The 22,148-nt window shown below is 32.8% G+C and overlaps 3 protein-coding genes across 4 annotated transcripts; 1 reads left to right on the forward strand and 2 right to left on the reverse strand.

Annotated features, from left to right (window-relative positions):
• The first annotated feature begins 804 nt into the window (after positions 1-804).
• Positions 805-5,327, forward strand: LOC21394973. Of its 2 annotated transcripts, XM_024170295.1 has the most exons (12): positions 805-943; positions 1,052-1,115; positions 1,665-1,737; positions 2,114-2,197; positions 2,299-2,415; positions 2,676-3,101; positions 3,459-3,862; positions 3,954-4,053; positions 4,143-4,202; positions 4,286-4,372; positions 4,526-4,654; positions 4,818-5,327. In XM_024170295.1, exons 2-12 carry the CDS (start codon positions 1,054-1,056, stop codon positions 5,118-5,120), a joined length of 1,845 nt encoding a protein of 614 aa, XP_024026063.1. In that variant the 5' UTR covers positions 805-943; positions 1,052-1,053; the 3' UTR covers positions 5,121-5,327. The 2 variants fall into 2 exon arrangements, with proteins under 2 accessions (XP_024026063.1, XP_010103678.2); XM_010105376.2 differs by lacking the exons at positions 805-943; positions 1,052-1,115 and having other exon boundaries at positions 1,532-1,737.
• Positions 5,328-6,422: 1,095 nt separating this feature from the next.
• LOC21394974 (STS14 protein) lies at positions 6,423-7,265 on the reverse strand. The gene has a single exon (XM_010105377.2). It carries the CDS (start codon positions 7,250-7,252, stop codon positions 6,731-6,733), a length of 522 nt encoding a protein of 173 aa, XP_010103679.1. The 5' UTR covers positions 7,253-7,265; the 3' UTR covers positions 6,423-6,730.
• A 6,799-nt stretch (positions 7,266-14,064) lies between these two features.
• Positions 14,065-14,493, reverse strand: LOC21394975. Its single transcript, XM_010105378.1, has one exon. The coding sequence runs from the start codon at positions 14,491-14,493 to the stop codon at positions 14,065-14,067; it is 429 nt and encodes a 142-aa protein (XP_010103680.1).
• Between the last annotated feature and the right edge of the window lie 7,655 nt (positions 14,494-22,148).

Genomic DNA, 22,148 nt, shown 5'->3' on the forward strand with positions numbered 1-22,148 from the left:
TGTAAACCCGCTAATAAACGGGTCGTGTTTGGATTTTGTATTTCAATACGATTAATAAACGAGTCGTGTTCATATCAGATCTATTCGTGTCAACTAAAGGAGTCAATACGACACAAACACGACCCGCCAACTTGAATGGCCACCCCTAGTATAAATGCAAGTTACTCAAAAATGCAATAGTGAGTGTAAGTATAATGAAGCCGGGCACAAACGGTTTAGGGGGTTATACGTATAAGAGTATGGGACAAAGGTGGACACGCGGTCACCAACTCCCACTTGCTTCCCAACAAGAAAATAGAATGTTAGAAAATTTCTGTTGATGAAGAATAAAATATTAATATTATCCCCACATAACAAACAGTCATAGCCACTATTTATCCTCCTCTCATTTGTCCCTTTTAGATCTTAACATTGTCCACTTTGGTAAGCTTTGACATTTACTAACGTGAGTTTGAGTCTACAGAAAAAAAAAAAAAAAAAAAAAAAAAAAAAAACCCTTCTTCTTTCTACAACTAAAGTTAAAAGTCCCATGAATGATGAATCTGCTTACCTCCTTTTAATGCACGGAAAAGAAAATAAAATAAAAGAAAAAAAACTCTCTAAAGCCTAGTAGCTTGAGAGAGTGGTCAAAAGGCCTAATCTTTTTCACAGCCGAAATATTGGTGTGTTTTATGCAAAACTCATTTCAGCTCTGCCTATTGTTCAGACGTCTGTTGCACCAAATGATCGCTTTGTGGGTACTTCCAAGAAGCTCTGTCTGACTCTGCTTTTGCTGAATTGCAAAAAGGGACAAAATGGGGCTTGTGAAGTTTGTTTAGAGCTTCTTTAATAACTCCCATTTGGGATCTTCTTTGGACTAGTGGGTCTGCTTTGTTTCCTTCTCTAAACAACTCCATTATCAAGTTTTGTTTTTCAGCACTCATTTTGTTCTGGCGTTTTGTGGGTAAGTTGCTGCTCATTGCTCTGTTTTTCTCTGTTTTTTAAAGCTTTTGTGAAATGGGGTTTCTTTTATTTTACTGAAATTACCATTTTTTGGGATACTTTTTTTCAGAGATGGGTGAAGATAGTAAAATGCTTGGACTGAGTTTGATTTCCAGACACAAGCGTTCAAAAAGGTATCTTTTTTTTTTTCTTTTGTTGTGAAGTCATATAATTGTGTTTGTCATCTAGCAATCATTCTGCTTAAGACCCTTTATAGATTTTGGTAATGCATACCCAACGAGAAGCTGCTTAAACTGGAATGACTTCCGAAAATGGTTTTAGTGGTGAAAATGGGAATTGTTCTGCTCTTCTGACCTTCACATTTTGTGTGGTTTCTTTCTCAAGTGTTTCACTCCTGTTTCGATGTTTGTCCTCTTTGCCACTCATTTATTTCCAATGGAGAAAAGGGTTGGTTTTAATTTTTGTTTTTCTGGTCAAAGTTCAGATCTTTAGTGAGAAATTTGGAGTTCTTTTTATTTCCTTGAAAAGGGTGAAGCGCAAGTTCTTGCCATGAAATTTCTTTGTAATGGTACAAGTGAAGTGAGGAAGAGAATTTTTGTAGCTTGGGGTTTTGGAGAGGAAAGAAGATTTGGTGTGAAGTGGGAAAATAGAATGATAGACATCAAGTCATTTGTTCTTGGATCGAAGGTTCACTCTTTTTACTCTTTTTTGTGCACCGGCAGCTTTCCTGATAAGAAAAAGGTTGAGGAAGATAACTTGGCTGGTTCCATGGAAGCATCAAACCGTGTGAAATTGGTGAGATAACAACTCTTTTTTTTTAATTAGTTTTTTTTTTCCATTATTTTTTGATCTCCCTTGCATTTATATATTTTAGATTGTTAAGAGAAATTAGAGATCTTAATGGAATATAATGGCTTATAAATTTAAAATATTTGACATATTGTTTGAATGCCATATATCATGTCATTGCAGCTTTATATAGCTTGTCTATTTTGATCAAAATCACCTTTGGGTGGATATTTTGGTCATAGTCATTTGTTCTAAGTTGAATTCATCTTTTTAGAGAAGATGACTTGTTTAGTTATTTTACATGCTTAACTAATATTGGAATGAATTTCCTTTTCAAAACAAATTTACAGAAGTTTGAGTTTTTAATGTTGTCTTGCAACAGGATATGGGGCACGTCAAGGCCTGCGTTACATCTAAGCAAAAGCAATCACCTAAGAAAGAAGTTTGTAATTCTTTGAAACAGGAGGTATGAATTTAACTTGTTAATCTTTGATTCTTTTCATTAAGGTGAAGGCGTTAAACCACGTTCTTGCTCATCAATGCACATTTTGTGTATCTTGTATGCAGATTCTGCAGCTCGAGAAAAGGTTACAAGACCAATTTCAGGTTCGTTGTGCCCTGGAGAAGGCATTGGGTTACCGATCTTCTGCCCATGGTAATATAGCTGACGTTGAAATGCCCAAGGTAACTCTCATGTTACAGAAAGAAAATTTGTTAAAACTCTATTTGTGCATATCATTGTCTTACTTTTATAAGACGTATCTTTAACACCTGTTTATATAAAAGAAGTGAGAAAGTATTTAGAACTGCAAAACTGTGAATTACGTACTATTTGGATGCAAGATAAAAGTTGGTCCTCATGATGATCTTTTCCCCTATTTTTGTTTTGTTTTTTTTTTTTTTTTGGACTATCTATTCTAACATTAATTTTATGTGGACTCCAGCCGGCTACAGAACTAATTAAGGAGATTGCTGTATTAGAAGTGGAAGTGATGCATTTGGAACAATATCTTCTCTCATTATACCGGAAAGCATTTGATGGGCAAGTATCCTCTCTTTCTCCGCCTACCAAGGATGAAAGATTGTATTCACCTCTGACTACTCCTAGAACTAGCATTTTGGATGCTTCCAAATCTGGCATTACATCAAAAAGGGAGAGTATGGCAGTTCAATCTAATTGTCAGTCACTTGAAAATCCATGGAAGGAATCAAATGGAATCGGGGGGGAGAAGTTCTTGGATTCTAGTGTCCACCGTTGTCACTCGTCGCTGTCCCAGCGTTCTGCCTTTTCAACTAGAGCTTCTCCACCAGGAGAGTCTTCGGCTAAAGCCGTGCGTTACTGTCATTCCCAACCATTGTCCATGATGGAGGTAACTTCCATTCATCATCTCTTGTCTTTGTCTAGTTAGAAGTAAGTTGCCCCAACAAATGATAACGGCATTTCATAACACAGTGATAATATATATATATTTGCTCTAAAAAGTGCTAATACAATGATAATAATTTGTGCTTACATTTACTGAAAAGAGGTCATTCTGGAGTTTAGCTGTACTGCCCCGTTTTTTCCTTAGACAAAATTAATGGAGAATATACCTCTATAACAGGATGTGGAGCCCTTTAGTGATGAAATAATTGTAAATGTAACTATCACTCTTTTATCCGTATGTATGACATTTTGGATATTGGAAAATTTATCTTGATTTTTAATATTTAATTGCTTTTCACAGTACGCTCAGAATGCTTCATCAAACATAATCAGTCTAGCGGAGCATCTTGGTACGCGCATTTCCGATCATATTCCAGAGACACCTAACAAGCTTTCGGAGGATATGATCAAATGCATGTCCACTATATATTGCAAGCTTGCTGACCCACCTTTGACGCATAATGGCCTTTCATCTCCTAATTCATCTTTGTCATCAGTCAGTGGGTTTTCTCCAAGAGAACAGTGTGACATGTGGAGTCCAGGTTTCAGGAATAATTCATCTTTTGACGTACGATTGGATAACCCTTTCCATGTCGAGGGACTTAAGGAGTTTAGCGGGCCATATAGCACAATGGTTGAAGTGCCATGGATTGATAGAGAGAGTCAAAAATTAGGTGACATAGATCATTTGCTTCAAAATTTCAGGTGAGCCCTTGTTAACTTACGTTGCCATCGATTAAATTATATGTTTTCTTGACGTTTACATTATCATGCTTATTGAGGGTTTCTGTAATAGGTCGCTAATCTCTCGGCTTGAGGAAGTTGATCCAAGAATATTGAACCATGATGAGAAGCTAGCTTTCTGGATCAACATACACAATGCTTTGGTGATGCATGTAATGGCTTTCACTAGTAAATTCTTCACAATGCTAAATCCTCCAAATTTTTACAAGTTGGGTCTAAACGGTTCTATGTTTCCTGCTAGGCATTTTTGGCTTATGGGATTCCACAAAACAATGTAAAGAGGGTGTTTTTACTCCTTAAGGTAAGAGCGTCTCCTCTGAAGTACTAAGGGAGAAAATTGGCAGCATTTCTTTTTCCTGAGGTTTTATGTTTTGCACTATCCAGGCTGCATATAACATCGGGGGTCACACAATAAGTGCAGACACAATACAGAGTTCTATACTTGGATGCCGTATGTCTCGTCCCGGACAGGTGCATCTCAATTCTTGGATTTCATCTCGAAGTTATTATCTCATTTAAGGCCATAAACTTGCATCATTACAAAATGAAACTTACCCATTTTAAATGCCCATAGTCCTCTTTTCTCTCGACTCTCGTGACTCATAAATTAGCATCTGCGTGTAGTGGCTGCGCCTGTTGCTTTCCACAAAATCAAAATTCAAGACTGGCGATGAACGACAGGCATATGCAATTGACCGTCCAGAACCCCTTTTACATTTTGCACTTTGTTCAGGAAGCCACTCTGATCCTGCGGTACTTGACATTTCTTGATCTACTTTCTATCTTATTTGTTTACAAACAATGTGTTATCCAAAAAGAAAAGAGATTGTTTTGAGCTTAAAAACACTGTTCAATCTGTTTAATCTTTCGCGATAGCAATCATAAGAATCTTTCTATTTTCTTTTTTTTTTTTCAGGTTCGGATATACACACCCAAAAGAGTGTTGCAAGAACTGGAAGCTGCGAAAGAAGAGTACATAAGAGCCACCTTTGGCGTACGCAAGGACCAGAAAGTTCTATTGCCGAAGATAGTTGAGTCCTTCGCGAAGGATTCAGGTTTGTGTCCGGTTGGTGTTTTGGAGATGATTCAACATACGTTGCCTGAATCACTAAAGAAGAGTGTTAAGATATGCCAGAGCGGAAAATCGCGCAAGTCCATCGAATGGATTCCTCACAATTTCGCCTTCCGTTATTTGATCTCTAAAGAGCTAGTGAAGTGAGTTCTTTCATGAAATCTCCTCTAATACCCTGCATATTTCCCAGGGTTAAGATTTTATACATCTCTTTTGTACAAAGTAGAATATGGGGCAAAAAAAGAAAAGAAAAAGAAAAATATGAACAGTGCAATGTGTGGCATTTTGTATCTGCATTTAGTAACCACTATCTTATACAATATTATGCTATGCAAAGCATTTGTGATTGCTGTGAATAAGTCAAAATCTTTTACATTTATTATTGTAAATAGAATCAGTTTTTTTTTTTTTTTTTTTTTTGCCCAATTCCCATCTTCAATGCCAAGTCACCTAAGAGGAAATATTTTTGTACTTGTTTAATTGTTGCAACTTGCAATGTTATTTAATTGTGATTGAAACAACTTGATCTCACACTAATATATAAAAATTGCTCTAAACCAGGAAGATTTAAGAGAGTCAGTACTTGGCCTGGACAGCTATACTGTTAAATGCATTACTGTTTTTCACACATCCAAAGAAAAATGATCAAATTAATAGTAGTGTTCCCACCTTTGGTGATATTGGTACAGCACAGGTCCAATCTCAATAAAGTGACATTTTTCATATAATTAATTGTTCAATATTTATTTTTATTTGCCAAGAATTTTTTTTTTTTAAATGTTTTCCTTTTTTCTGAGGGTATGTTTTTGGGGTTCAATTATTATTGCCTCACTTACACTGTTATACATGTAGAGGGGGGCCAGGTACAGTGTGCTGTCTCATAAGGGCATCTCCTATACAGTTATAATTTGGTTGTATTTGTCGGTGGAGTGAAGATCATAATCCTGTTATTATTATTTTTCAAAATCTTTGCAGCACAATTCTTCGATCACATCTACACTAAGCCATTTTTCTAGTTTCTGCGACTCTTTTATGTAAATTCATGATCCATGGTCAATTTGGAGCAAAGTTGTAAAAATCCAAATAACCAACATATAACCATCTATGCAACCCTCGAATTTATAACCCCGTCAATGTTCAGATAATCAAAGTTTGAGTCTTGTTAGAACAATCTTATTTGACATTGTTTTTAACTACTGAAACTTGTAGATAATCTCATTAACATTTTAGAAAGGAAAGAAAATTATTTCTTATGGTATGGGAAAATTTGCATAACTAACAAGTATGACACAATTTTTAACCATTAATTTTAATCACGCTCCATTAAATTACCATACAATTTTTCATGTAGTATAATTTTGACGATCGAACGGTTAAAAACGTTGTAGAACATTTGGAGTTTGAAGGAAAAAAAAAAAAAAAACAAAGAAACAATGAGAAATTGTTGTCATATAATTATTTAGCATAGGCCACTTTAGGCATATTGCACAACAGAGAACCTCCTTACTTCCAAGTTCGATATTAAAACTAGTAACATACACATATAACATGAAATTACCTTCAACCCCACGAAAACCATAATATTCTTATTCAAACCCCAGTTAGCTACTAGCCTAGGCCTTTCCAAGCTCTTTTCAACTCATGACATATCTACCATAGCAATGTCATGATCAGTCACCAAGCTTCATATATATTCAACATTTTTTTTTCCTTCTTTTGTAGAATCTTCTTTTTTTTTTTCCTTCTTTTGTAGAATCTTAGTAAGGACTCTCTCCAATATAGTTGCCCGGTGGATTGTAAAGACAAATAGTGAGACTAGTTTTCTCCTTAACACACGTCGCCTGAGCACAGCCCACCTCAGACGAGTTCCTCCAGACAACCTGGGTGTAGACGCCACACTGGTGGTTGGGCGCGCACGTGTTGTCGGCGTGGTTGTAGTACTGCTTCTCCTCCACCCACTTCTCCACCGCCATGCGCGGTGTCTCGGCCGCGCCGCCCGCCCACAGCTGGTTGGCGCCGTACCTGAAGTTGGTGAGGTTGGCGAAGTGGCAGCTCATCTTGTTCCGCTGGTACCGGGCCAGCCGGCTAGAAATGTTGGCCAGCGCCTCGCTCCACCTCAGTGGGCCCACCCCCACCGCCGCTCTTGCCTCGTTGTGGGCCCCAAGGTACTCCTGCACTGTTGACGAGAGCGCTGGAGCCGCCGCCGCCGCAGCCGAGCTCTGATGGTGTAGTGTTAGTGAGAAGAGTAGTATGAACAAGAATATTGATAGAGACGCCATTCTTTTTTTTTTTTTTTTGGGTGTGGAATTGTCAATTGTATGTAGTACCTACTTGTGTTATTTATAGAAGTGGAGGAATAATGTTATTATATATTTTTCTTGTTTTATGAATATGACCATGTGAATTTACTGTTTTGCCTATTTATTTATGTGTGTATGTATGTAAGTGTGTGTGAGTGTGTGTGTGTGTATATATTTGTGTGTGTGCATTTTTTGGGCAAGGAATTCCCCGCTTGAAATGGGAGGAGAATGGCACGTGTGGTTGACACGTATAGGAAAGTGAGTACATACCAATTTGAGACAAACTGAATAATGTTAGAATTGTGAAAATTTATTTCACATATACTTAAGCAAATCATATGTATAACTTATTTAATAATTATGTCTATCTCAAGCTGAAGGACATATACCACATGGAAAAATAGGATCCTAGTTTTTCAATAGTAACAACGTGTATGTTGTAATACGCATGAGGGGCGAAATTTTAGTACATGAAAATGGTAATATATTGCAGCATGTTATTTTGTAACGTAATATATAGATATTTGTCTTGAATATAACTCTGTTTAACAAGGGCAAAATGGTCATTATATAAATAATTCCTTGCTTCTTTTTTTTTGTTCTTTTTTTTTTTTTTCCTGTGATATGGGTTTTTTCGGTGCATGATGGGTTTAGGTATATTTTATTGCTATTTAAGGAGAGATTAGTAGTTTCCCATACCATAAAGAAAAATTTTGTGTAGAGCCTGAGACTGAAAACAACCAAAGAGTGGATTTCTACAGGGCAACGCACGTGACAATGTTGACTTCGATCAGTGAGAGGGGTAGTCAGCCCATGTGAGGTGCATTTATGTAAGTTTGGCGTAATTGCATACACGCTTGGTCTCCATACAATTTCTGAATGCAACAGATATAAATGTTCAAGACTTTCAAGGAAAAAAGAGAGTTAGATATATATATATATATAGAGAGAGAGAGAGAGAGAGAGAGGGATGTTTAAGACTTCAGAATAGTGAAGTGTAGTACTGTAAAGAGAAGACAATAAAGACTAAAGTTAATGGCCAACATGACATGTATATGTAACCTAGCTCGTTGACCTTATGCTAGGTCTATTTTAACATTTAAGTTCTTTTAACATATAGTTATTGAGCAATCGTGACGCCATTTAAGTGTTGAGTTGTGTAGCTTAATTATTCTATGGATCCGAGCTGCAAGAGATGGTTGCCCATCGTATGAATATGGCTCACCAACTAATTAACCTATATGGGCGACTCACTCTATGCGGGTTCAAATCTAAGAAGGAAGGGGAACGTTTTCAAGAGGACTCTTTTTTGTTGGATGAGAAATAAAAACATGTTTCGTCCATTTTTCTTCCATCCTCCTCCATCAAAATGATCAAAAAAGGAAGAGGAACTTGCTTCTTATTCTCGTGTTCCACCGTCTATTCCTCGTTCTTTGTCACTTGTGTTAAAAAAATGTTTGTAATCGTGTCTCTAACTTTACTGTATTTTTTTTTCTTTTTCCAGATGAGAGGACCCAATGTACTACGAGTAGTGTATAGCCTAATTAACCGCACTATGCAGGTTTTTCCATGCTATACAAGGGAGTTTTTGGACATTCATTTTGTTGTGAAAATAGAAATAGAGAAGCATTTTAGAATTGAGTGTACCTCGTATAGCAGAAGAGCCTTACCCTATAGGGGCGCTAGCACTTTACTAATATAATCTAAAATAAAGGGGCCTGAAAAACGTAATAGGCTTTATCCGATTATAATGAAAATCTACTGAGATAAGTGTATGTGAAATTTAGGTCGAGAATGAACCATTATAAATTTTGTGTCAACTTGTTTATTTTTCTCATTTTTTTAGGATTATTATCACCTATACCCCTTACACTTTAAGGTCACCCTCACTTTACCCCTTGAACTTTGAAAATTCTCACTTTACTACCTTAAATTTCATGAACTTCCACGTTAGCCCTTCCATCCAAATTTATATTTAAAAGAGACAGAAAACGTCTCACTTGTACTCACATGCATGGTATTTGAGGGTAAAATCATAATTGAATTTTTACTATTTTACACTTATACCCCCTAAACTTTGGAGTCACCCCCACGTTATCCCCTGAACCTTGGAGTCGCCCCCACTTTGCCCTCTTGAACTTTGAGGTTGCCTCGACTTTGCCCCCTGAACTTTTTTATTGTTCCCTCCATTCTACTTCAATTTTGAATTTCTCTCATTTTAAAAATGACGAAATTGTTTGCGGAAATTTTTTGGAGATATCAACGAAAAGTCGTTAAAGTGTTCTAGGATGAATTTGTATATTTTAGGTCAACTTTAATCGATATTTTCGTAAAATCTAAGTATTGCTATGTCTTACTACGAAGCAAATCAATGAAAATAATTCAAATAGAAAACAAAAATGATGAAAAGGACATCAAACCATGTTTAAAAAAATAGAGAAAAAAAGAAGAATCGTATTTAGTGATAGGATTACTACAGAGGCGAGCAAGTGGGTACCAATCGTAATCAAGTAGAGGGAGCTAAGTGAGAAAGATGTAAAGTTTGGGTAGTACGGTAGGAGCTATGAAAAAGTTCATGGGGTAATGTGGGGACGACTCTAAAATTCAGGGAGTAAATTGGGGGTGAGCCAAAATTTAGGGGGCATGATGCAAAATCATTAAAAATTCAATTATAATTTTACCCTTAAATACCATGCTCCTGAGTCACATGAGACATTTTCCGTCATTTTTAAACGGAAATTTGGACAGAAGGGGCAAAGTAGAAGTTCGTAAAAGTTTAGGGTAGTAAAGTGAGAATTTTTAAAATTTAACGGATAAAGTAGGAGTGATCCCAAAATTTAGAAGACACAAGTGATAATAATCCTTTTTTTTATTGCTCTCAAATACAATCTAGTCTAGTTTTTCACTTGGTAGTTATATTATATAACCTAGTAGGGTAGTGAAATGCCAAGTACTCTTTTGCTCATTCTTGTGTTTGGTTTTGAGTTGTGTAATAACAGTTGTAAAATCAATCCATAGTTTCAACGTGATATACTTTATACCAAAGTTTATGAATTTGAATAATTGTAATCATACAGTCGTGACACCAACTTCTGCATATAAAAACCTTTCTTTCTTTCTTTATTTTTTTATTTTTATTTTTGCTAAACACAAGGAGAATTTATAATCCTCTAGTGTGCAAATTCACTTTGTTAAACAGACTACCCTTCCACCTTTGATTCTTAGAAGTTACTACTACTCTGAAAATTGAAGGCCCTTACTAAAAAATAAAGAGAAAATTTTTTTTTTTTTCTAACTCAATTATTTAAGTCATTATAGAAAGTTTTAATATCATTATGAAAAAAAATTTACAAAATACGAAGTAATAACTTACAGATTACAGAGATAATTTATAATTTATGAAAAAAACTTATAAATTATAAAAGATAATCTATAAATTATGAAAAAATAATCTATAAATTATTAATAACATAAAATAAATTTAATAAGAGTAGTAAAAATAAAATTGTGTTACGTGACAGTTTTGAAAATCCAAAAAAAAAAAAAAAAAAGTTATCCAGACCGATTATTTCATGGGCTTATTTTCCTTAAGGTGCAGAGAAAGGCCCAATAAACACTCAAAGAAACGACACCTAATGGCAGTGCATTTTTGCTTTTGCAGTGCCAGAGATGTGCTTTTATGAACTTGAATAATTTTTTGCTCGAAATTATGAACTTAATAATTATGCCCACCAAAAAAGAACTTAAATAATTAGCGTTTTCCTTATAGGTACTTAGATAATTTGTGTTTTAGCATCGTTAATCTATATCTATACATACACCTTTAATTTATATCTATATCTCTTTTTTTTCTTTCTTACTTTTTCTTTATCTTTATTTGGCCTTTTTTTTTTTTTTTCAAATTTTACTTTTTTTTTCATTTGCCTTTTGTTTTTTTTTTTCTCCATGAAATTTTCCTTTTAGTTTTTTCTAAAGTACTATGCACTCCTAAGCATTTTAACTTTTTTACAACATTTTTTTGAAATATTTAATTCCTATTAAGGTTATGTGTTCTCATCATTCTTCTTCATTTTTTAAACTTTCTTCTTTTTCTCTTTTTATTTTTTTATTTATCTTTTTTTCTTTTGCGTATTATCTTTTTTTTTTGTTTTGTTTTTTCCAATAATATTCTTTGGTAGTTATTTTTTTTTTTACATATCCTTTTTTGAAAGACTTTTTTTTTACTTTCATTTACTTAAAATAATTTCTTTCAGATATGTCCTAGATAACTTTAATTATTTTTTTCTTTTTTTAAATTTTCCTATTTTTCTTTATTATTATTTTTAGTTTTTCTTCTCTTCTTTTACATATTGTCTTTTTTGCCTTTCCCTCTAATATTCTTTAGCAGTTTATTTCTTTTACAGTATTCTTCTTTAAAATATTGTTCTTTTCTCACCTTTTTGAATTAAAATACCTTTTAAATATGGCCTTACTTAAGTGATATTTTTAAATACTTTTTTCCTCTTGCTTAATTAATGAGTTTGAATTATAAGGAATTCACATGTTTTAATACATATCAAACTTACAAAGCTATTATTTACATTTATAATACGCGGCTCAACTAATCGGTGAAAAAGATAAATGAGTGTTATAAATTTACAAAAGGATGTACTATAAGAATAGCAAAAAAGTTAGATGTGACTGTTTCTGAGAGCTTTTTACTGTAACAAAACTCGAATTCTAAACTCGAATCGGCGAAGTGAACGGGCCCTAGAATACGCGGCTCAACTATAAGTATAACATGTCATTTTATTTTATTTTTTTCTTCTTTCTTTTCTTTTCTTTTTTGTTTTAAATGATCACGTCATTTCCTTCAGCCAAAACAAAATGTAATTTTATCCCCAGTCGTTTTCGCATTAATGTGAGTAAAACTATATGCCTTGTGCCGTAATTTTATGTGTCGTTTTCTATGATAAACATAATGGTATATCTTTTCATTGCAATAAATGAATAAACTATTTGTTTCAGCCAAAAAAAGAAAAAAAGAGATGAATTAATATATTGCTTTTGTCTTAATCTGAAGACTTATTGTTTGAAAACATGTGATTTGCCTAAATTTTAGACGACATGTTTTAGAAGGGTATCATCTGGGTAACTTTAGTTTTTATTTTTTATTTTTTTCCAATTTGTATGCTGCAAGTTGGGAAATCCCTTTAAGGTTTTTTGTTATTTTGAAAATATCATTTAGGTACTCTTATCCGTGTTTTGAGATATAATGATGTTTTCTTAAGTAACAAGATACTTCAATAGGATTTTTTTGAACACAGAGTACTTAAAACATAGGATACCATAATGATATTAAGAAGTCAGAGAATAGAGAGATGGACATGATTTCTCGTGATTTTATACAGGTTTATTATTTATACTATTTTAAATAATTAAGTGTTGTTGTAGTCTTTTGTTTTTTTTTTACTAATCAAATGACAATTTGTTAACTTTTAAGTTGAGTGATTTAAATAATATTTTTTTTATCATCTTGAGTATACATTTGTTAACTTTTGAATTGAGTGATTTAAATAATATTTTTTTACCTTCTGGAGTGGTATTTTGTTTCACTTAAGAATATGTAAAATCATATCTAATTTATTAGACGATATCGTTCACCGGAAATCAAGAATATCTAAAATCACATATAGTTTATGTCGTTGACCTGACATCGACATGTCGTTTACCTTAACGACCAAAACAGTAACTACATTTTGGTTTTGAAAAAACTACCACCTTGTAAAAACTACCTAGGAAGCAAACGCCACACTCCGTTTTACTTGTCGTTTTCTCTCAAAACGAAAGGAAATTCCCTTTCATCATGAAAATAAAAAGTAACTTGTCATGTGATAAGAACTGTTATTTTAATTACTCGATTAAATTTTTAACAGTTTAATATGTAAATGTTAAATTAAAAATTTACATGATATAAAACCGCTCAACTCACAGATTTAGTCATTAAAAATTTAATTTAATGATTAAAATTAGCAGCTCCTACTAGTAGTTAAAAATGACGAATTCTATGGTAGAAATTCTCTCCAAACAATAGACAATATATTTTTCTACGGGTTATTAATTAACAATTTGATACCACACCAATATAGTACTATTCCTCAAGACTTCCCTCAAGGATTGGGCACTACTAGGTGGGTCCCAGCTGCATTCACAGTAAAAATGAGTCGAATCTGCCCTTGCCCCTTCAATTCCAAGAATTAATGTACACATTTACACTTACCTTATACTATATCAAAAACCATATTCACCTTTACAAAACAGAAGCCTGATTTTTCTCCTTTTGAAAAATACTTCACCAAATGTCTAGTGATGATGTAGCATAGTCAAACTACCAACAACATAAATAAAAAAGCATGCGTGCACAAAATAAATTAGTGTTAACAAGACCCTATAATAGGCCTATCATAAGTGTCACTCAGTTTGCGGATTTTAATTTTCAATTCGAATTAAAATGTAATTTTATTTAAGAGTTTTTTATTGTAGCAGAAAAAATTAAATATGATATTTTATGATAATTTTTAACTATAATAAAATTAAAATTAAAAACTCGAATCATTGAAATAAACAAGACCATATGTACACATTTCAACATCAATTAAAAAAAAAAAAAGATCTCTCTTATCATTCTAAAGGTTGACTTTTTTTTTTTACCATTCAACGTGGTTAATGGTTATTGCACATCAAGAAAAGATTGGGAAAAAAAAAAATCAATCATAAAAAAATAATAAACTTCGATGAACGGCCGAGAAGGCTCACCGGGGAGTGGTCAACTTGGGGGTGTTAGAGGAAAAGTCAACGCCGGATTTGGAAAGAGCCGAGCTAGCCTTGATGGCGAGAGAGCAGAGGTCAGGTAAAGAGAGGGGCTTTTGGGCCTGAGATTCTGGAAAAAGGAAGTAGATTTGGCCCGGTTGGAGATCTTCATCGTCGGGGACACGTGGGACGCACGTGCCGATCGACATGGATTCGGAGCTGCTGAGGAAACAGCTCTGGTACTTTGAGGTTACGTGCTTGGCTTGGATCGGAGGCTTGTACTCCTGAAGTCGCCCATCGACGGCGTGGATCACTTTGCTGCTGCTTCTTGGCACCCGTCTGATTCGATCCGTGATTGATGATGATGATGGTCTTCTTTCATCTCTCCTTGATCTTTTGCTTTGAGTTTCAGACGAAGCACAAATGCCCATTTTTGTTTCTCTCTAAAAGAGTTTATGTGAGAGAAAGTGAGAGGGTTTTTTTGTTTTTTGTTTTTTGTTTTTTGTCTTTTTTTTTTTAAATGGATTTGTTGAGGTTTAAGGAGAGTTGTTTGTTTGGACGTTTATGTTTGAGTTTGTAGTGAGTGTGAGGAAAGAAAGGACAGCATCATCCCTCGGACACTCCTAAAGAATTGCCTTGTGGTAATATTATTCAATTGCGCAATTTCATTTTTTTTTTTTTTAAATTTGGATAGATATGCGTTACATAGGATAACTTGTTGGTTAATCATTTAATTGTTTTTGGAGGCTCCTCCATTCAATTTAACCTATATATATATAAGGAATTTTGAGAAATTTTTTGTTGACCCTTGAAGTTTTGATTTTTTCCCTTTAAATGCCTATAGTTCTTTAACTTTTTTCATATTTGTTCCCCTCGTAATTAACCAAAATTAAATGTCTCTACTATATCTAATTTCATATTGCTTTTATCATATCAAAAGTATATCAAATAAGAAAACCTTTATAAATGACTTGTTACTATATTTGTTCTCAATGTATCCTTATTAAAGATTTTTTTTTTCACACAACCTTCTCAGTTGTCATCTCATAAATACTTTTTCTCTATTCTGCTCTTATTCATGTGTCCCTAATTAAACTTTTTTTTTTTTTTTCATTTTTAGCTATTGTGACACCCTTAACTATTAGTTCCTCATGTAATCTCTATATAATTTTCTATCTAGGTAATTTTTCCAATAAAATCTTTATTACTCAAATATATTATATGCGTCTATACACATATAATATTGAACTGAAACACAGTTTGATTGAAAACATTCATTTAAGCCATTCTACTAAATTTTTTTTACTACCTAACAACTTAAGAGAATTATATATTTCTTTTGAAAAAATTAAACGGTTCAAAAAGTTTAATATTTATGCAAGAATGATAAATTTCTTTTAAAAAAAATCTTAATTCTACTGATAAAAATATAAGGAAATAGTAGGAAATAGGCAAATATGAAAAGCTTAAGAAAGTATATAGACCAACTTTTAGTTATAGAAATTAATAGGCCATAATTTGTCAAGTTATGGTTCATAACCAGATAAGTTATGGATAAACTTGTCAAGTTATGATTCATAACCAGACAAGTTATGGACAAAAATCGAGAATAACTTGTCAAGTTATGGTTCATAACCAGACAAGTTATGGACGAAAACAGTAATTTGACATATTTATTAACTTATGTAAACTATTGGCCTATTAATTTTAATTCATCTCAAGTCTTGACCTATTTATCTCTTTTTCTAAAAATATATGTATCAATTAAAATAACACATATAAGATTATAATAACGTAATAGACTTAATAGAATTTTTTTTCCAAAAAAAATACATTTAATACAACTTCTGTTATGAAAACGGGTGGGTCGCAGGGCAGAGACATCTAAAATTGAACAAAACACGAACATGGGAATATCTAGAACGGGTTGGGTTTAACCACACCCATTAGAGTCAAGGGTAGGTAAAGGGTATAATTATCATTCCTAGATAGGGTGTATATGCTTCTCATAATCACCAAAGTAAAAGTCATTAAATTGGACGTAAATTTTATCAACATATTCACTACATTCTCGTAAAAACAAACCAATATCTTAAAATCAAATTTAAACTCGGGAGATTTTCATATATGCTTGGCGTATCAGTAGACTAAGTTTTTTTAATCGTTAGATCTGTGTACTTTTTAATGTTTATGTAATTTTATACAAATCCAACGGACATAAAATATGACCTACCAGTATATTGACGTACCGGAGAAAGTCCCTAATAACAAACCAAAATCTCAAAACGAAATCCAAACTATAATAATACAAAACTAAATTCCTAAAAATTCAATCCGGGAACTAAAAAATAAACCAAAACGTTGCCCCAAGAACATCATTATATTGTAATATAAAATATATGTATACAGAAAATAAAAGTATCGAGCCGCAATACTCTGGATAAGAATGTTATTCCTGTTAATTATGTCAGTTGAAATAGAAGATGAGAAGTGTTAGCATCACTCTTTATGTTACTCTCTTTATCGCTCTTTGTATTTACTGTTTGATATGTGGACTACGTTATCTCATTTTTTATGGAGTTTGCGTATTAAACTATGAATGTTGAGAGTGATAAAGAGAGTAACAAAGAGGTGTTAGCATTTCTCATAAAAGATATGTAGTAAAAGAAGAACCTAGGTGAATTTCACACGCTATTGGATCGATGTGCGCTACACACTGGTTGTGTTGCGCGATGTATCCAAATATAAAAATTGAGAACAAAATGATATTTGGGCTGGCACTTTTGTAATCTTGGACCTCTGGTTGTGGAAAAGCCCAGAAAAAGTTTGAAAAAAAAAAAAAATGTAAAGCTCGAATGGACGTATAGTTAGTGTACCTAATTGTAAATTTTATTAATCGAATCATTATCTAGGATATTATAAAACCTGGAATTAAGAATTTATAGTTGAAGAAGAAGAAAGTCAAGTGGGTTCGGGCTCATTCATCGGTTAACATGTTACTACAAAAAAAAACAAGAGCAGATTTTTGAAACTTAATTAACTAAAAAATTGAAATTGTAGTAAATAGCAGATTTTTGAAACTTAATTAAGTAAACATCATATTTTAAATTTATTTTAAGTAAATAATAATGTATCATGTAAATATTTCATTTACGATTGGTAAAAAATAACTTACACAATAAAAAAAAATTTATTTACGTGAAAAAGATCTTTTTGCTAGTCGTAAAAAGAATATTTACGTGAAAAAGTTTTTACTAGTTGTAAATGAATTTATATGATAAAGATACATGTTCATTTATATGATAAACATACAGACATGTATGTACGTATAATAAGAATATGAGGTGAGCATAGCATTGACTGCACATACATATATCTGATCATATGTATATATGTTTACGTAGATAATAAGAATGTGAGATGAAATGGACAACAAATACAAACACATGTGTTTCTTTAAAGATGGAACAATTCTTCAAACATGTTGAATACAGAAGTATTCATAAGGTTCCTTTCCGTTTTACAGTAAGCATATTTTTTTCACTTTTTTTTTTCTTTTTTGGGCTGAAATTTTGCAGTTTATTTAATTTAAATACATTATCCCTTCTGCAGATGCCCAGATTTCATCCAATTGTCTCGCGTAAGAACAAGATGTGTACTCATTGTCAAAGACATAATAATTTCCTTCTTGGGAAAATGTCGTTTGTGTATCATAGTTATATATATAATTCTAAGTATTAAAACCATGTCCCTTTTATTCCTTATTTTAACAACGACGTATCTATAGGAAAAGAGGAAGAAGCAATTTTCCTTTCAAATTTCAATAAACAATTAAACATGATTGATAGACCTATGTGTCAGGGTCCAAATTCTTTGAATTAGAAATGTGTCAACCAAAGATTATAGTTTAACGTCTTTCTCCCCATTTTTGACAAATTCCACTTTAAATTATCACCGTGGTATTACTTATATAATTAGTCACGTACCTCTCTTTGAAACTATGCTCAATCTCAACGAACCATTACCAGGCATGAAAATCATATTCATGTAATTAAATTAACACAATTTCAAACTTATTTACACATATCACAGGAAATGTCTTTGCCATCGTATCAATCGGGCAAATATATATAACATTTTTTTTCATCGTTATGACAATATTATTTATATGTTCGTATAATATTCATGCAAATCGTCTATTAAAATATAATCTACTGTTGACGGTTGAATTTCGTCAACAATAAACCCGCCGGAATACCTTGAGGTTATTCTTATGATTACCGGCTTGTGGGTTTAATGAAAGTGTGGATTCTAGTTTGATTTAAGTATTTTTATGTTTGAACGAACTGTATGTAAATGAACAAGAAGAATTTTATAGTGGTTCACTCTATAAAATTAGAGCTACATCCACTGTATATATTATATTTCTTTTGTAGAGATCATAGTTTACAATGAATACTATCTCTCTCTTTCCCTCGTTCTCTTTCCTCTTTCCCTCGTTCTTTTTCCTTTTGAATTTTTCTCGCCTTTCCCTATTGGAGTCTTTCTTTTTTTATACTCGGACTTCCTTCGCTGGGTGGGTTTCCTTCGTAGGTAGGAACACTCAAGTGCTCTAGGCCCAGACATAGCCCACTAATCAGTACTGTTCATTCAACCAATTAGTCTTCTATTACGGCTCTGTGACTCTCCGTAATGCTTTTCTGTCCCCTAGGGGGGACGGTTTGTAAACTTGCAATAAATGCTGTCAGACTTCTCTTATCTTTGTATGTAACCTATTATGTCGAAAAAGGACGTTCCCCTCGTCGTCAGTGGTTGTTTAACCTTTCTCGCCCCTTCTAGTGATCTCTTCTGCAGTCGAGAGATTTTGTCGTGTCGGCCCAGACGGAATCAACCATCGACGTCTCATGGGATCGTCGCCCTAATCATGGACTTCATCTTCGGGCTCTATAGCTGATCGTGAGGGAAACGAAGCGTCGAGGGTTGGGTGCTCGGCGGAAAGCAAGTATAGCCACGTGTCATGGCGCCGTTGGTCCAGGTGTCCATCACATTTTCCCACACAACATCTACCAATTAAACTTGCTTCAGTATTTATCATGTTACACTAAAAAGTTACGCATCTATAAAAGAAACAAACAAAAAAAAAGTTACACCACTTGAATTTACAATCACTGAACTTAAGACGATAACTATTATCACATTTAGCTTATTACCTAATGTTTCTAAATCATGACTAAGAACAACGTGGTCTATACTTTGGCCATACAAAAAATCATTTCATGATACTTTCTTTATGTGGTTTGGAAAAGCATAGAAAATTGTTGCAAGTTCGAATGGGTAACTAATGAATCTAATTATATGTTTGTCGCTACTAATAATCATAAAACCATCCATATGTTCGTTTTCACTTATACTGTGATATATTTTCTTTCTTTTGTAGGAATCTCATATTAGTATTCTACACTGTCGTTTGTGCTAAGTATTAATTAGTATTATCTTTACTCTGCAATATCCCTTTCATCCAATTGTACCTAACATGAAAACAAAATGTCTCATTGTCAAACGACATTATTTTGTTTTGGGACAATGTCAAATATGCTGTCAATTTCTAATTGTAAGTGGTTAAAAGCCATGTTCCCTTTTATTCCTTTGTTTATCAAGAATATTAACTTACGTAAATTAAAGAGTAAGGTGCACATCATCATTTCCTCAACTCCAAAATTTGGTAACCAAGCAATTTAATAATTAAGCACGATAATCTATGTACTCACTAATATCATGTCAAGTCTAAATTCTTTGCATGCATTAGAAATTTGTCAAGCAAAAACTTTAATTTAATGTATTTTCTCCCTCTTTGTCACATCCACATATATAAAAAATATGGTTCCTTCCCCTAATATTTTAAAAGAATAAAAAACTTAAATTAAATATTTGCGTATAATTGCAAATTTTATAATATTTATGTCCCAATACATTGCTCACCAGGCAAGAAGGGATCCCAGTCGAATGGATTTTTTCTACGCAAGCATAATGTGATTTTCTTCAATGCAATTCCGTACCTAATTAACTATATATTAAACAAATGAAATAACTTTCATGATGCCTTTCGAACAACTTGAAATCCAAGTCAAGCAAAAACTTTTTAGAGGCATTATTAGTAAGGAATTATCAAACGGAAACTTCCAGTGATTTTCCTTTGAATCTTGTACATCACATTCACCTATAACGTCTTTTTAGAGGCTTATGTGTTTCTTTTTAAGCCTATGTTAATATTCTGTCTTTTCAGAAAACAGATCAATGACAAAATATATTCATTTATCTGATCGTCATCATAACTGTACTGAACATCGTTCCTGATTAATTGATTCTAACCATGCATATTTGAAAATTATCTAAGGTGTCGTTATTTTTACTGATTTGAGTTTAAAATTTAAGTTTTGTTACAATAAAAAATTTTTAGAAACAGTCACATCTAACTTTTTTACTACAGTAAAAAGCTTTCACACAACATTACATCTCAACTCGAATTAGCAAACTGGACGGGCTTAAAATACTATGCGTAGTATCATACACGTAGTAGTATATATATTATATATTTGACCAAATACTGCTAGAATTTATCAAATAAGATCATCTCTAAAGTTAATGTTAATGACAATTTTATAATTTAACATTAAAATTTATAAAAATTATGACCTATATATTTGATATATGTTATTTTCATTTGCTCTAATGCACAATATTATTGCTATTTTATACTATAAATCTACTCATGATTATTAAGCTTTACAAGTTTTAAGAATAAACTTTTAGTTTCAAAACAATTTAAAAATATTAATATTTTAATTAATGAAGGGTAAACATATCAATCAATAGCAATTAAATACCAAAATTCGTCATATACTTTAAGCATATGTTAAAATTTAACATTAATGCACTAATTTAACATTACATTTGGGATGCTTTTGACGGTTTAACTATAATGTTGGAGTAAATTTTTTGTCAATGTCATTGCTCCTCTACCTACTCTGTTGCTCTCCGTCACTCTTAATCACTCCACTTATCCGACACTCGAGTAAGAAAAACAATCTTTAAGAGTTTAACGAAAGTAGTAAAAGGATGGATCAAATGTGAACCACGTGCTCTATTTATAAGCGAGGTATCCAATTAGAGGAATTCCACAGGGCCCATTTTAACCGGTACACGACATCCCTTGCATAAGGTTTTGGGAATATCTAAGGATTAATTCTCCTTTTTTATATGTACAGTTAAGGAAATCCCTTGTTTGTTTCCCTAATGCTTCTAGAATTGTGCACACTTGTCGAGCCACATAATGAGCTTGGCCTCTCGACACGTGGCATAATAATCTTGACCCTGATCTTTTATTCGAGTTCAACGTAACGTGAATTATAGTGATCAAAATATCCACACTAATCTAATTGTTACTTCTATCTCGATAGATAAATTAAAAAATTTCGTTTATTTCACCGATTTAAATTTAAATTTTAAGTTTTATTATAATAAAAAATTTTAAAAAATAATCACATTTAATTTTTATATTACAATAAAAAATTTTCACATAAAATCATAAATCAACTCAAATTAACAAATTAAATGGACGCAAAGTCATCAGACGGCGTCATTTTAATAGGCCGAAGGAACCTGATTCTTCGACCTCCGTTGATTTTAATTGTTGGACTTCCAAGGCCACGTGTCATGTTCTTATTCAATGTGGAGGAAATTCCCTCAACAATTAATGTTCAGTTATTAATAATTATAAGAGATCAGTGACAGTACTTGAGCATTTTATTAAAGTTTTTTTAGTAAGATTCTGCTAAATTAGGTTGTTACAACAGAAAACTAGTCTTTATAATACTAAAGAAAAGATTTGGAATTAATAGCTTATGATTTGAATCAATCTCTTAAGATCCAAACTATGGACTCTAATGATTAATGAGATTGGAAGCCGGCCGTACGGACCCCCTTCCCCAACTTATAAGTTACATGCATGAATAATTCATTGCATCTACACATAACAATTTAATTAATGAAAGAAGTATTTAGTTGAAGCACTAATTTGTTTTAGAAA

The sequence above is a fragment of the Morus notabilis genome, unplaced genomic scaffold, assembly GCF_000414095.1.
Source record: "Morus notabilis unplaced genomic scaffold, ASM41409v2 Scaffold214, whole genome shotgun sequence".
NCBI classification, from domain to species: Eukaryota; Viridiplantae; Streptophyta; class Magnoliopsida; order Rosales; family Moraceae; genus Morus; species Morus notabilis.

Coding starts and splice junctions, on each gene's coding strand:
- LOC21394975 (XM_010105378.1), bottom strand. CDS start 14,493: ATGGGCATTTGTGCTTCGTCTGAAACTCAAAGCAAAAGATCAAGGAGA.
- LOC21394973 (XM_010105376.2), top strand. CDS start 1,594: ATGATAGACATCAAGTCATTTGTTCTTGGATCGAAGGTTCACTCTTTT. Junction 1,738..2,113: donor CATCAAACCGTGTGAAATTG/GTGAGATAACAA, acceptor GTCTTGCAACAG/GATATGGGGCACGTCAAGGC. Junction 4,203..4,285: donor GGGTGTTTTTACTCCTTAAG/GTAAGAGCGTCT, acceptor TGCACTATCCAG/GCTGCATATAACATCGGGGG.
- LOC21394974 (XM_010105377.2), bottom strand. CDS start 7,252: ATGGCGTCTCTATCAATATTCTTGTTCATACTACTCTTCTCACTAACA.